At 53.7% G+C, this 13,242-nt stretch overlaps 1 protein-coding gene across 1 annotated transcript in view; it reads right to left on the reverse strand.

Moving 5' to 3' along the window:
- Window positions 1-10,345: 10,345 nt before the first annotated feature.
- The window catches only part of LOC142259782 (uncharacterized), a 31,352-nt gene continuing 28,455 nt past the window's right edge, over window positions 10,346-13,242 (reverse strand). The window contains exons 4-6 of the mRNA XM_075331888.1: window positions 10,670-10,824; window positions 10,503-10,597; window positions 10,346-10,421 (exon numbers count right to left, since the gene is read on the reverse strand). Coding sequence (XP_075188003.1) covers window positions 10,346-10,421; window positions 10,503-10,597; window positions 10,670-10,824 — 326 coding nt within the window. The remainder of the gene's footprint in view (window positions 10,422-10,502; window positions 10,598-10,669; window positions 10,825-13,242) is intronic.

A 13,242-nucleotide genomic window follows, 5' to 3' on the forward strand; every position in this document is an offset into this window, starting at 1 on the left:
GACTTCACACACTGGTCAGGGTCTCAGCGAGAGGATTCTCTGTATGATGAGGTAGCTGATCAGGTTTCTGATCCTGAGACCGCTTTCATTCTGGATGCTCCTAATGGGACGCCATGGTGAATGATCTCATAGCGCCCATCAATACACTGGTGGATATTTCTCCCTCAGTCCCTCCAGTGGAGGAGGCAGCTTCAGCAGGAGAAATTCCATTTCAGGTATCCCAAGCGTAAATTCAGTACTTTTTGGGCCTCTCTGACTCAGAGGAGCAGTCCAGAAACACTACGCTTATCCAGACAAGCTTTTCTCCGCCGCGCCATCCTCCATAGTTGCAGTGGAAGATGGGACTTCACTTAAAGATGCCATTGACAGACAGATGGACCTCTGGTTGAAATCTGTCTGTGAAGCTATCGGCGTGTCGTTTGCTCCGGCATTCGCAGCCGTATGGGCACTCCAAGCTATTTCAGCTGGTCTTGCGCAGATAGACACTGTCACACGTACATCTGTGCCGCAGGTGGCGTCCTTAACCTCGCATGCATTGCGACTTACGCTATTCATGCTGTCCTGGACTCTACGAGCCGTACGCCGGTGGCGTACGCCAACTCCGTGGTTTTGCGCAGACCCTTGGGGTTAAGGGAATGGAAGGCAGCTCCTGCTTCCAAAAAGGGCTTAACCAGTTTGCCATTATCTGGTGACAGACTGTTGGCTGAGCGATTGGATGAAATCATTAAACAGGCCAAGGGTAAGGATTCTTCCTTACACCAGCCCAGATCAAACAAAACCCAAGGAAGGACAGTCGACGTTTCGGTCCTTTCCAGGCTCGGGCTGGTCCCAATTTTCCTAGTCCAAAAGGACTCAAAAGGCTCAGAGGGGCTCAGACTCCTGGCGGGCTCAATCACGCCCAAAGAAGGCAGCCGGAGGAACCGCTACCAAGGCGGTTTCCTCATGACTTTCAGCCCTCTCTCTCCGCATCCGCGGTCGGTGGCAGACTCTCCCGCTTTGGCGGCATTTAGCTGCCACAGGTCAAAGACCGGTGGGTGAGAGACATTTTGTCTCACGTGTACAGGATAGAGTTTTGTTCTCGTCCTCCGGCTCGATTCTTCAGAACTTCCCCACCTCTCGACCGAGCCGATGCTCTTCTGCAGGCAGAAGGAGTGATAATCCCTGTTCCTCTTCAGGAACAAGGTCACGGTTTTTACTCCAATCTGGTTGTGGTGCCAAAAAAGGACGGCTCTTCCGTTCCGTTCTAGACCTAAAACTGCTCAAAAAGCAGTGTAAACCAGGCGGTTCCGGATGGAATCCCTCCGCTCCGTCATTGCCTCAAGGTCTCAAGGAGATTTCCTAGCATCAAGAGACATCAGGATGCTTATCTCCACGTGCCGATTGCTCCAGAGCACCAGCGTTTGCTGCGATTCGTTATAGAAGACGAGCATCTTCAGTTCGTAGACCTGCCCTTTGGACTGGCGACAGCCCCACGGGTTTTCACCAAGGTCATGGCAGCAGTGGTAGCAGTCCTGCACTCTCAGGGTCACTCTGTGATCCCTTACTTGGACGATCTACTTGTCAAGGCACCCTCTCAAGAGGCATGCCAACGCAGCCTGAACGTTGCGCTGGAGACTCTCCAGAGTTTCGGGTGGATCATCAACTTTTCAAAGTTAAATCTGACACCGACCCAATCACTGACATATCTTGGCATAGAGTTTTATACTCTCTCAGCGATAGTGAAGCTTCCGCTGGACAAACAGCGTTCACTACAGACGGGGGTGCAGTCTCTCCTTCAAGGCCAGTCACACCCCTTAAGACGCCTCATGCACTTCCTAGCGAAGATGGTAGCAGCAATGGAGGCAGTCCCTTTCGCGCAGTTTCATCTGCGTCCACTTCAATGGGACATTCTCCGCCAAAGCGATGGGAAGTCGACGTCCCTAGACAGGAACGTCTCCCTTTCTTCAGCGCTCTATTGGGAGACCCAGACGATTGGGGTATAGCTACTGCCCTCTGGAGGCCACACAAAGCACTACATTAAAAGTGCAAGGCCCCTCCCCCTCTGGCTATACCCCCCCGTGGTATCACGGGTACTCCAGTTTTAGCTTTGTGTGCGAAGGAGGTCAGACATTCCATGCATAGCTCCACAGATTTTAGTCAGCAGTAGCTGCTGACTAGTTCGGATGGAAGAAAAGAGGACACATATAGTGTCCCCAGCATGCTCCCTTCTCACCCCTGGATGGTGTTGTAAGGTTGAGGTACCTATTGCTGGTACAGGGCTGGAGCCTGACATGCTGTTTTCCTTCCACATCCCCTTGGGGGCTCTGTGGAAGTGGGATCCTGCCGGCCTCAAAGCTCTGACGCCGGGCTCCATCCACAGACCCATTAGAACCTGATGGATACGGAGCAGGAGTACCATCAGGGACCGGGTCCTGCATCATACAGGTACTCTGTGTCCCCGGCAGGCACAGACACACTCCGGGCTGGCTGGGTGTTGTAGTGCGCCGGGGACCGTACACTGAGCTGGTGTTCCTACAGTTATCTGGGGGACTTTGTGTTCTGGGAACGCAGCGCCGACCCTCACTGGACCGGGCGGCGCTGCTGTGACTTGTGGTGCGCCGGGGATACGCCGACCGCGCTTTTACGGCGGCGGCGTTTATAACTCTAGTCCCCGGCTTTTGGGCCTAGGACGCCGGCAGCTCCGATCGTTCCCGCCCCCACCCTGTCAATCAGGGTAGGGGAGAGACGCTGTTTCACGGCAGCGAGGAGGGCTGGAGCCTGATTTACATGCTCCAGCCCTCACACTAGGCACAGAGGGAAGCAGGCTTCCCGCTCTTGGTCAGGAACGCCCAGGGCCCGCCCCCCTTCTTCTCTCAGGACGCCGGCAGCCATTACATGCATGTCTGGCTGGAGGAAGGACGCAAGGCTCTGGGAGACCTAGACTGAGGGGCTTTGGAAGACCACACACCCGCTCTTAAGCGGGCGGTAAGCGGCTTTTCAGCTGGCCCCTCTAGTGCCTCAGTGTATGTTAGTGTATTGTGTCACTGGACATAGATATTTATTGATTTCTTGCACTGTGAGGTCGCTTCCTGGCTGAATACCCCAGATCGCTCTGAGGAGGCAGCAACATGTCATCCACAAGACGCAAAGCTGCCAAGGCTAGGGCTGTGTGCACTGCGTGTGCTGCATGTGGGGCTGCTCTACCAGCAGGCTCCAAGGACCCCCATTGTGTGTAATGCTCAGATCCGGTGCTGCTTCGCCAGCCGGAGTCAGGAGAGATAGTGACCCAGGCTGAGACGCCTGTAAGTCCTGCCCCGGTGTCAGGGACAGACTTTGCAGTTTTTGCGGTTAATATGTCTGTGACTATGGCAAAAATCCTGGAAACTTTGCAATCCATGCCTGGGGCTCAGTCTATGGACACGGCGAGGTCTATGTCCTCTAATCCTCCGCAGTTGGATTTAATCCAGACTGCAAGGGGGTCCCCGGCTTCTCAGGATGAGTATAATGACTCAGATGATTGCCCCAGCCACCCCAAACGGGCTCGCTGGGAAAGACCCTCAACGTCATCACACTGTTCAGGGTCTCAGCGCAATCAGTCTCCCTGTGATGTGTCTGAAGAGAGTGATCAGGAGTCTAATCCTGGAACCCCTCTCAATCTGGATACCCCGGATGGGGACGCCATGGTAAACGATCTTATCTCAGCCATCAATAGGCTGTTAGATATTTCTCCCCCAGCCCCTTCAGCAGAAGAGACAGCGGCAGAGCAGGAGAAATTTCGTTTCCTCTATCCCAAGCGTAAATTAAGTGCTCTGTTGGATCACTCTGACTTCAGAGAATCAATCCAGAAACACGACGCTCATCCAGAAAAGCGTTTCTCTAAACGTTCTAAGGATACACGTTATCCTTTCCCCCCTGATGTGGTCAAGCGCTGGACCCAGTGTCCAAAGGTGGACTCCCCGATTTCCAAGCTTGCAGCTAGATCCATAGTTGCAGTGGAGGATGGCGCTTCACTTAAGGATGCCAATGACAGACAGATGGACCTTTGGTTAAAATCTGTCTATGAAGCTATCGGCGCGTCGTTTGCTCCAGCATTCGCAGCCGTATGGGCACTCCAAGCTATTTCAGCTGGTTTAGCAAAAGTGGATGCTATCTTACATCCAGCGGTGCCGCAAGTGGCGTCCCTTACCTCGCAGATGTCCGCGTTTGCGTCTTACGCTATCAATGCGGTCCTAGAATCTACCAGCCGCACCTCAATGGCGTCTGCCAATTCGGTAGTTTTGCGCAGAGCATTGTGGTTAAAGGACTGGAAAGCAGATGCTGGTTCCAAAAAATGTTTAACCAGCTTGCCTTTATCTAGAGATAGACTGTTTGGCGAGCCATTGGCTGACATCATTAAACAGTCCAAGGGTAAAGACTCCTCTTTACCACAACCCAGAACAACCAAACCTCAGCAGAGAAAGTGGCAGCAGAAGTTTCAGTCCTTTCGAGGTTCGGGCAAAACACAATTCTCCTCGTCCAAAGGGACTCAGAGGACGCAAAGAAACTCAGATTCCTGGCGGGCTCATTCACGCCCCAAGAAAGCAAATGGAGGAACCGCTTCCAAAGCGGCTACCTCATGACTTCCAGTCCCCTCCCTCCGCATTTCCGGTCGGGGGCAGGCTCTCCCGCTTTTACGACACTTGGATGTCACAGGTCAAAGACCGGTGGGTGACAGACATTTTGTCGCGCGGGTACAGAATCGAGTTCAGTTCTCGTCCTCCAGCTCGGTTCTTCAGAACCTCCCCACATCCAGACCGTGTAGATGTCCTGCGGCAGGCGGTGGACTCCCTAAGAGCGGAAGGAGTAGTGGTTCCTGTACCATCTCAGGAACAAGGGAGAGGGTTTTACTCCAATCTCTTTGTGGTGCCAAAAAAGGACGGCTCGTTCCGTCCTGTTCTGGACCTAAAACTGCTCAACAAACATGTGCACGCCAGACGGTTCCGGATGGAAACCCTCCGTTCTGTCATTGCCTCAATGTCTCAAGGAGACTTCCTTGCCTCAATAGACATCAAAGATGCTTATCTCCACGTGCCAATTGCTACAGAACATCAACGTTTTCTACGTTTTGTGATAGGAGACGACCATCTTCAGTTCGCAGCTCTGCCATTCGGTCTGGCGACAGCCCCCCGGGTCGTCACCAAGGTCATGGCGGCGGTGGTAGCAGTCTTGCACTCTCAGGGACACTCGGTGATCCCTTACCTAGACGATCTACTTGTCAAGGCACCCTCTCAAGAGGCATGCCAACTCAGTCTACAGGCTACGCTGGAGACTCTCCAGACTTTTGGATGGATCATCAACTTTCCAAAGTCAAATCTGTCACCGACACAGTCACTAACGTATCTTGGCATGGAGTTCCATACTCGAGCAGCGAGAGTGAAGCTTCCGCTAAACAAGCAGCGGTCCCTACAGACAGGGGTGCAATCTCTCCTTCAGGGCCAGTCGCACCCCTTACGGCGCCTCATGCACTTCCTAGGGAAGATGGTGGCAGCCATGGAAGCAGTTCCCTTTGCGCAGTTTCATCTGCGTCCACTTCAATGGGACATTCTCCGCCAATGGGACGGGAAGACGACTTCCCTAGACAGGAAAGTCTCTCTTTCCCAGACGGCCAAGGACTCTCTACAATGGTGGCTCCTTCCCACCTCATTGTCTCAGGGAAGATCCTTCCTGCCCCCATCCTGGGCAGTGGTCACGACAGATGCGAGTCTGTCGGGGTGGGGAGCAGTGTTTCTACACCACAGGGCTCAGGGGACGTGGACTCCGCAAGAGTCCACCCTTCAGATCAATGTTCTGGAAATCAGGGCAGTGTATCTTGCCCTACTAGCCTTTCAACAGTGGCTGGAAGGAAAGCAGATCCGAATCCAGTCGGACAACTCCACAGCGGTGGCATACATCAACCACCAAGGGGGGACGCGCAGCCGGCAAGCCTTTCAGGAAGTCCGGCGCATTCTGAATTGGGTGGAGGACACAGCATCCACCATCTCCGCGGTTCACATCCCAGGCGTAGAAAACTGGGAAGCAGACTTCCTCAGTCGCCAGGGTATGGACGCAGGGGAATGGTCCCTTCACCCGGACGTGTTTCAGGAAATCTGTCGCCGCTGGGGGGTGCCGGACGTCGACCTAATGGCGTCTCGGCACAACAACAAGGTCCCGGCATTCATGGCGCGGTCGCGCGATCAAAGAGCTCTGGCGGCAGACGCCTTGGTGCAAGATTGGTCGCAGTTCCGCCTCCCATATGTATTCCCGCCTCTGGCACTCTTGCCCAGAGTACTACGCAAGATCAGATCCGATTGCAGCCGCATCATACTCGTCGCCCCAGACTGGCCGAGGAGATCGTGGTATCCGGATCTGTGGCATCTCACGGTCGGCCGACCGTGGTTACTTCCAGACCGTCCAGACCTGCTGTCTCAAGGGCCGTTTTTCCATCAGAATTCTGCGGCCCTGAACCTGACTGTGTGGCCATTGAGTCCTGGATCCTATCGTCAACAGGCTTATCCCAGGGAGTGGTAGCCACAATGAGACAAGCTAGGAAGTCAACTTCTGCTAAGATCTACCACAGAACGTGGAAGATTTTCTTAACCTGGTGCTCTGCTCAGGGAGTGTCTCCCTGGCCATTTGCATTGCCCACTTTTCTGTCTTTCCTGCAATCAGGGTTGGAAAAGGGCTTGTCGCTCAGCTCCCTTAAGGGGCAAGTCTCGGCACTATCCGTGTTTTTTCAGAAGCGTCTAGCACGTCTTCCTAAGGTGCGCACGTTCCTGCAGGGGGTCTGTCATATTGTGCCCCCGTACAAGCGGCCGTTGGATCCATGGGATCTGAACAGAGTACTAGTGGCTCTCCAGAATCCGCCTTTCGAGCCTCTCAAAGAAGTTTCTTTTTCTCGCCTGTCACAGAAAGTGGCGTTTCTTGTTGCGATCACATCGCTTCGGCGAGTGTCTGAGCTGGCAGCTCTGTCATCCAAGGCTCCCTTCTTGGTGTTCCACCAGGACAAGGTAGTGCTGCGCCCCATTCCGGAGTTTCTCCCTAAGGTCGTATCCTCGTTTCATCTTAATCAGGATATATCCTTGCCTTCCTTTTATCCTCATCCGGTTCACCGGTATGAAAAGGACTTGCGTTTGCTAGATCTGGTGAGAGCACTCAGGATCTACATTTCCCGCACGGCGCCCATGCGCCGTTCCGATGCACTTTTTGTCCTTGTCGCCGGTCCGCGCAAGGGGTTGCAGGCTTCTAAAGCCACCTTGGCTCGATGGATCAAAGAACCAATTATAGAGGCCTACCGTTCTGCTGGGCTTCCGGTTCCTTCAGGGCTAAAAGCCCACTCAACCAGAGCCGTGGGTGCGTCCTGGGCATTACGGCACCAGGCTTCGGCTCAACAGGTGTGTCAGGCAGCTACCTGGTCGAGTCTGCACACTTTCACCAAGCATTATCAGGTGCATACCTATGCTTCGGCGGATGCCAGCTTAGGTAGAAGAGTCCTGCAGGCGGCAGTGACATCCCCGTAGGGGGGGGCTGTTTTGCAGCTCTAACATGAGGTATTTCTTTACCCACCCAGGGACAGCTTTTGGACGTCCCAATCGTCTGGGTCTCCCAATAGAGCGCTGAAGAAGAAGGGAATTTTGTTACTTACCGTAAATTCCTTTTCTTCTAGCTCTTATTGGGAGACCCAGCACCCGCCCTGTTGTCCTTCGGGATTGTTTTGGCTGTTTGCGGGTACACATGTTGTTCATGTTGAACGGTTTTTCAGTTCTCCGATGTTACTCGGAGTTAATTTGTTTAAACCAGTTGTTGGCTTCCTCCTTCTTGCTTTGGCACTAAAACTGGAGTACCCGTGATACCACGGGGGGGTATAGCCAGAGGGGGAGGGGCCTTGCACTTTTAATGTAGTGCTTTGTGTGGCCTCCAGAGGGCAGTAGCTATACCCCAATCGTCTGGGTCTCCCAATAAGAGCTAGAAGAAAAGGAATTTACGGTAAGTAACAAAATTCCCTTCTTCTCAGACGGTCAAGGACTCTCTTCAGTGGTGACTTCTTCCCACCTCATTGTCAAAAGGAAGGTCCTTCCTACCCCCATCCTGGACGGTGGTCACGACAGACGTGAGTCTGTCAGGGTGGAGAATAGTCTTTCTCCACCACAGGGCTCAGGGTACGTGGACTCAGCAGGAGTCCACCCTTCAGATCAATGTTCTGGAAATCTAAGCAGTGTATCTTGCCCTGCAAGCCTTCCAGCAGTGGCTGGAATGCAAACAGATCCGAGTTCAGTCGGACAACTCCACAGCGGTAGCATACATCAACCACCAAGGCAGAATACGCAGTCGGCAAGCCTCCCAAGAAGTCCGGCGGACTCTGATGTGGGTGGAAGACAGAGCATCCACCATATCCGCAGTTCACATCCCGGGCGTAGAAAACTGGGAAGCAGACTTCCTCAGTCGCCAGGGTATGGACGCAGGGGAATGGTCTCTGCACCCGGACGTGTTTCAGGAAATCTGGGGCCTTCGGGGGAGGCCGGACGTCGACCTAATGGCGTCTAGGCACAACACCAAGGTCACGAGTTTCATGGTGTGGTCTTACGATCAACGAGCTCTGGCGGCAGGCGCCTTAGTTCAGGACGGGTCGCAGTTCCAGCTACCCTATGTGTTTCCCCCTCTGGCACTGTTGCCCAGAGTGCTACGCAAGATCAGCTCCGATTGCCGCCGCGCCATCCTCGTCGCCCCAGACTGGCAGAGGAGGTCGTGGTACCCGGATCTGTGGCATCTCACGGTCGGCCAGCCGTGGGCACTACCAGACCGGCCAAACTTACTGTCCCAAGGGCCGTTTTCCATCTGAATCCTACGGCCCTGAACCTGACTGGGTGGCCATTGAGTCCTGGATCCTAGCGTCTTCAGGATTATCTCATGACATCATTGCCACCATGTGACGGGCTAGGAAGCCGACGTCTGCCAAGATCTACCACTGGACGTGGAAGATATTCTTACCTTAGGGCTCTGCTCAGGGAGTGTCTCCCTGGCCATTTGCATTGCCTACTTTTCTTTCCTTCCTGCAATCTGGTTGGGAAACAGGTTTGTTGCTCGGCTCCCTTAAAGGACAAGTTCCAGCGCTGTCTGTATTCTTTCAGAAGCGCCTAGCACGACTTCCTCAGGTACGCACGTTCCTGCAGGGGGTTTGTCACATTGTCCCTCCGTACTGAGGCCGTTAGACCCATGGGATCTGAACAGGGTACTAATTGCTCTCCAGAAGCCGCCCTTCGAGCCTCTGAGGGATGTATCACTTTCTCGACTTTCACAGAAAGTGGCCTTTCTGGTAGCGGTCACGTCTCTTCGGAGAGTGTCCGAGCTAGCAGCGCGGTCATCCAAAGCTCCCTTCCTGGTGTTTCACCAAGACAAGGTAGTGCTGCGCCCGATTCCGGAGTTTCTCCCTAAGGTGGTATCCCCTTTTCATCACAATCAGGATATCTCCTTACCTTCCTTTTGTCCTTATCCATTTCATCGATATGAAATGGATTTGCATTGTTGGATCTGGTGAAGAGCACTCAGAATCTACATTTCCCGCACGGCGCCCCTGCGCCGATCGGATGCACTCTTTGTCCTTGTCACTGGTCAGCGCAAGGGGTCGCAGGCTGCCAAATCCACCCTGGCTCGATGGATCAAGGAACCAATCCTTGAAGCCTACCGTTCTGCTGGGCTTCCGGTTCCATCAGGGCTGAAGGCCCATTCTACCAGAGCCGTGGGTGCGTCCTGGGCATTACGGCACCAGGCTACGGCTCAGCAGGTGTGCCAGGCAGCTACCTGGGCGAGTCTGCACACCTTCACCAAGCGTTATCAGGTGCATGCCTACGCTTAGGCGGATGCCAGCCTAAGTAGAAGAGTCCTGCAGGCGGCGGTTGCCTCCATGTAGGGAAGGGCTGTTTTTACAGTCCAAACTTGAGGTATTAATTTACCCACCCAGGGACTGCTTTTGGACGTCCAAATCGTCTGGGTCTCCCAATGGAGCGCCGAAGAAGAAGGGAATTTTGTTACTTACCGTAAATTCCTTTTCTTCTAGCTCCAATTGGGAGACCCAGCACCCGCCCCTGTTTCCTTCGGGATTTTTGGTTTGTTCGGGTACACATGTTGTTCATGTTGAATGGTTTCAGTTCTCCGATGTTCCTTCGGATTGAATTTGTTTAACCAGTTATTGGCTTTCCTCCTTCTTGCTTTTGCACTAAAACTGAGCAGCCCGTGATCCCACGGGGGGTGTATAGGCAGAAGGGGAGGGGCCTTACACTTTTTAGTGTAATACTTTGTGTGGCCTCCGGAGGCAGTAGCTATACACCCAATCGTCTGGGTCTCCCAATTGGAGCTAGAAGAAAAGGAATTTACGGTAAGTAACAAAATTCCCTTCATTGCGGTGATCGGTCTTCTTGTAGACGTGGTGCCTGCAGGAAGAAGCAGCGGTTATTATGGAGGACCCCGGCACAGTGGGTGCTGATCACCCAGCCCTGGTCCACAGCACGTACCGGAAGGAAATGTAGTCCTCTTGATTTGCAAAAGTTATCACTCGCCTGCTGTCATCCTTGGGCACAGGGAATAAATACTTCATGATATTGGAAACCTGGAGGCAGGAAAGGAAAGGTTTAGAAAAGTAACGACTGATGTATATGGTGGTCCAGGAAGCCGGTCTCACCCGCTGTCCAAGCCGCGAGGTGAAGTTGTGGAAGACGAGGTGTGGGTACGCCTCCGACATCGTGCCCAGGTCCGGAATATCGTGCCTCATTACCACGTTACAGAGGGTGAAATATGCGGTCGGCCCAAACGGAAGATGGCAGACGATCAGCCCGTCTAAAGAACAGGAAATGATGTGTGAGTTACTGCGCCCGATACACGCAGGTGCAGCAGAGATCCAGATACTTAAAGGGAACTCGTCATCTGATTCACGCTGCTCGGGTCCTGGGCAGGGCGTCTGGCAGCATTATAAGACTTCACGTGAAAGGGCCGACCACAGACTGACCAAACCGGGGCTGATCCGTGACGGCTTCTCTCAGTCCACGACTGACTGATCTCTCCATATACAGACACACGACCCAACAGCCAATAGGATCAGAGGCACAGAGAAGCCACCGGGAACGTGCCTCAGAGTAGTCACCCGAGACGCACGGTCCCCGCCCTGCTCTGCAATGTACCAAACTGTATTTGTGATCTGATCAGCGAGTACAATCTAATCATACATAGTTTCTTTGTCGCTCCATTGGGAGACCCAGACAATTGGGTGTATAGCTACTGCCTCCGGAGGCCACACAAAGTATTACACTCAAAAGTGTAAGGCCCCTCCCCTTCTGGCTATACACCCCCAGTGGGATCACTGGCTCACCAGTTTTGTGCTTTGTGCGAAGGAGGTCAGACATCCACGCATAGCTCCACTGTTTAGTCAGCAGCAGCTGCTGCCTATGTCGGATGGAAGAAAAGAGGGCCCATACTAGGGCCCCCAGCATGCTCCCTTCTCACCCCACTTTTGTCGGAGGTGTTTGTTAAGGTTGAGGTACCCATTGCGGGTACGGAGGCTGGAGCCCACATGCTGCTTTCCTTCCCCATCCCCTTTCGGCTCTGGGTGAAGTGGGATCTTACCGGTCTCCAGGCACTGAGGCCGTGCTCCATCCACAGCTCCTGGGAATCTGCTGGACATGGAGCGGAGTATCCTCAGGGACATGGCCCTGCTACGTTGAGGTACTCTGTGTCCCTGTGGGGACCGCGCACGGACACACGGCAGCATTGCTGGGTGTGTTAGTGCGCCAGGGACGGCGGCGCTGCCCGCACTAGTGCCATCGCACACTACAGCTTGCTGGGTGTGTTAGTGTATTAGGGGACTACCGCGCTAACCGCCGTTGCCATTTTTATTTCGGGCGCGGCTGGGACTTGTGGTGCGCCGGGGACTTCCGCGCCGACCAAGGCTTATATGCCGGCCGCGCTTATCACTCGAGTCCCCGGCTTGCGCGGCCTAGTCTCACTTCGTTTCCGCCCACAGACCTGCCAGTCAGGGTAGGGGCGTGATGCTGCACAGCACGGCAGCGCTGAGAGCTGGAGTATGCTTTGCATACTCCACCCCTCTCACTGTGTGCGCTGCGAAACCGGCAGCGCTGAGAGCTGGAGTATGCTTTGCATACTCCACCCCTCTCACTGTGTACACTGTGAAGCCGGATTCCCGCACTTTGTCAGGCACGCCCACGGCTTCCTCCTCTACACAGGACGCCGGCAGCCATTCTTGTCAGTGTTTTCTGTAGCGACAGAAGAGACAAGTTTAGGAATCCCTGGCAGGGATTCGGATAGTCACACAACCGCTGTGACCAGGCGTTAAGCAGCGCCTGTGGGGCTGACTCCACTAGTGCCGAAGTGCACATATACATATATGCTTATTCACTATGCATTGCACTGTTTAGCTGCATTTTTGTATATACCCTCCTTGATTTTGCGGAGGACATAACAGCATATTGTCTGTGTAAAACAGAGGTGCAGAAGCACATGTTTTCTATGCAGCCGGTACAGCATGTACGGCTATATGGCCGGTATTGTACATAGACCCCCATTGTATACTACGGAGTCTCTGCTAATCGTCCAGGACATGGGGACGGAGCCTGCAGTATTTACTGACAGATTTTCTGAGGCTATGGCTATGATACTAGAAGCCTTGCAGTCCAGACAAGTCTCTCAAATCCATGGCCACTGTTCATTCATTATCCATGGTCCCCCTCAGTGGGAACAACTTTGAGCTCCGAGGGTGTCATGTGCTTCCCAGAGTGACGGCTCTGACACGGACGACAGTCCCAGACAGCCTGAGAGGCTCACTATGAGCGTCCCTCGACTTCATCACACTAGTCAGGGTCCCAGCAAGCGGACTCTCTGTGTGATGTGGCGGAGGTAGCTGCTCAAGATCTAATCCTGAGACCGCTCTCAATCTGGATACACCTGATGGTGACGCCATAGTCAATAATCTCATAGCGTCCATCAATAGAATGTTAGTTATTTCTCCCCCAGCTCCTCCAGTGGAAGAGTCAGCTTCATAACAGGAGAAATTCCATTCACGTATCCCAAGCGTAAATTAAATACTTTCCTTGACCACCCTGACTTTACACAGGCAGTCCAGGAACACCACGCTTATCCAGTTAAGCGCTTCTCCAAACGGCTGAGGATACACGTTATCCCTACCCCCTGACGTGGGCAATGGCTGGACCCAGTGTCCCAAGGGGCATCCTCCAATCTCCAGCT

The sequence above is a fragment of the Anomaloglossus baeobatrachus genome (genome assembly GCF_048569485.1).
Source record: "Anomaloglossus baeobatrachus isolate aAnoBae1 chromosome 9 unlocalized genomic scaffold, aAnoBae1.hap1 SUPER_9_unloc_4, whole genome shotgun sequence".
NCBI classification, from domain to species: domain Eukaryota; kingdom Metazoa; phylum Chordata; class Amphibia; order Anura; family Aromobatidae; genus Anomaloglossus; species Anomaloglossus baeobatrachus.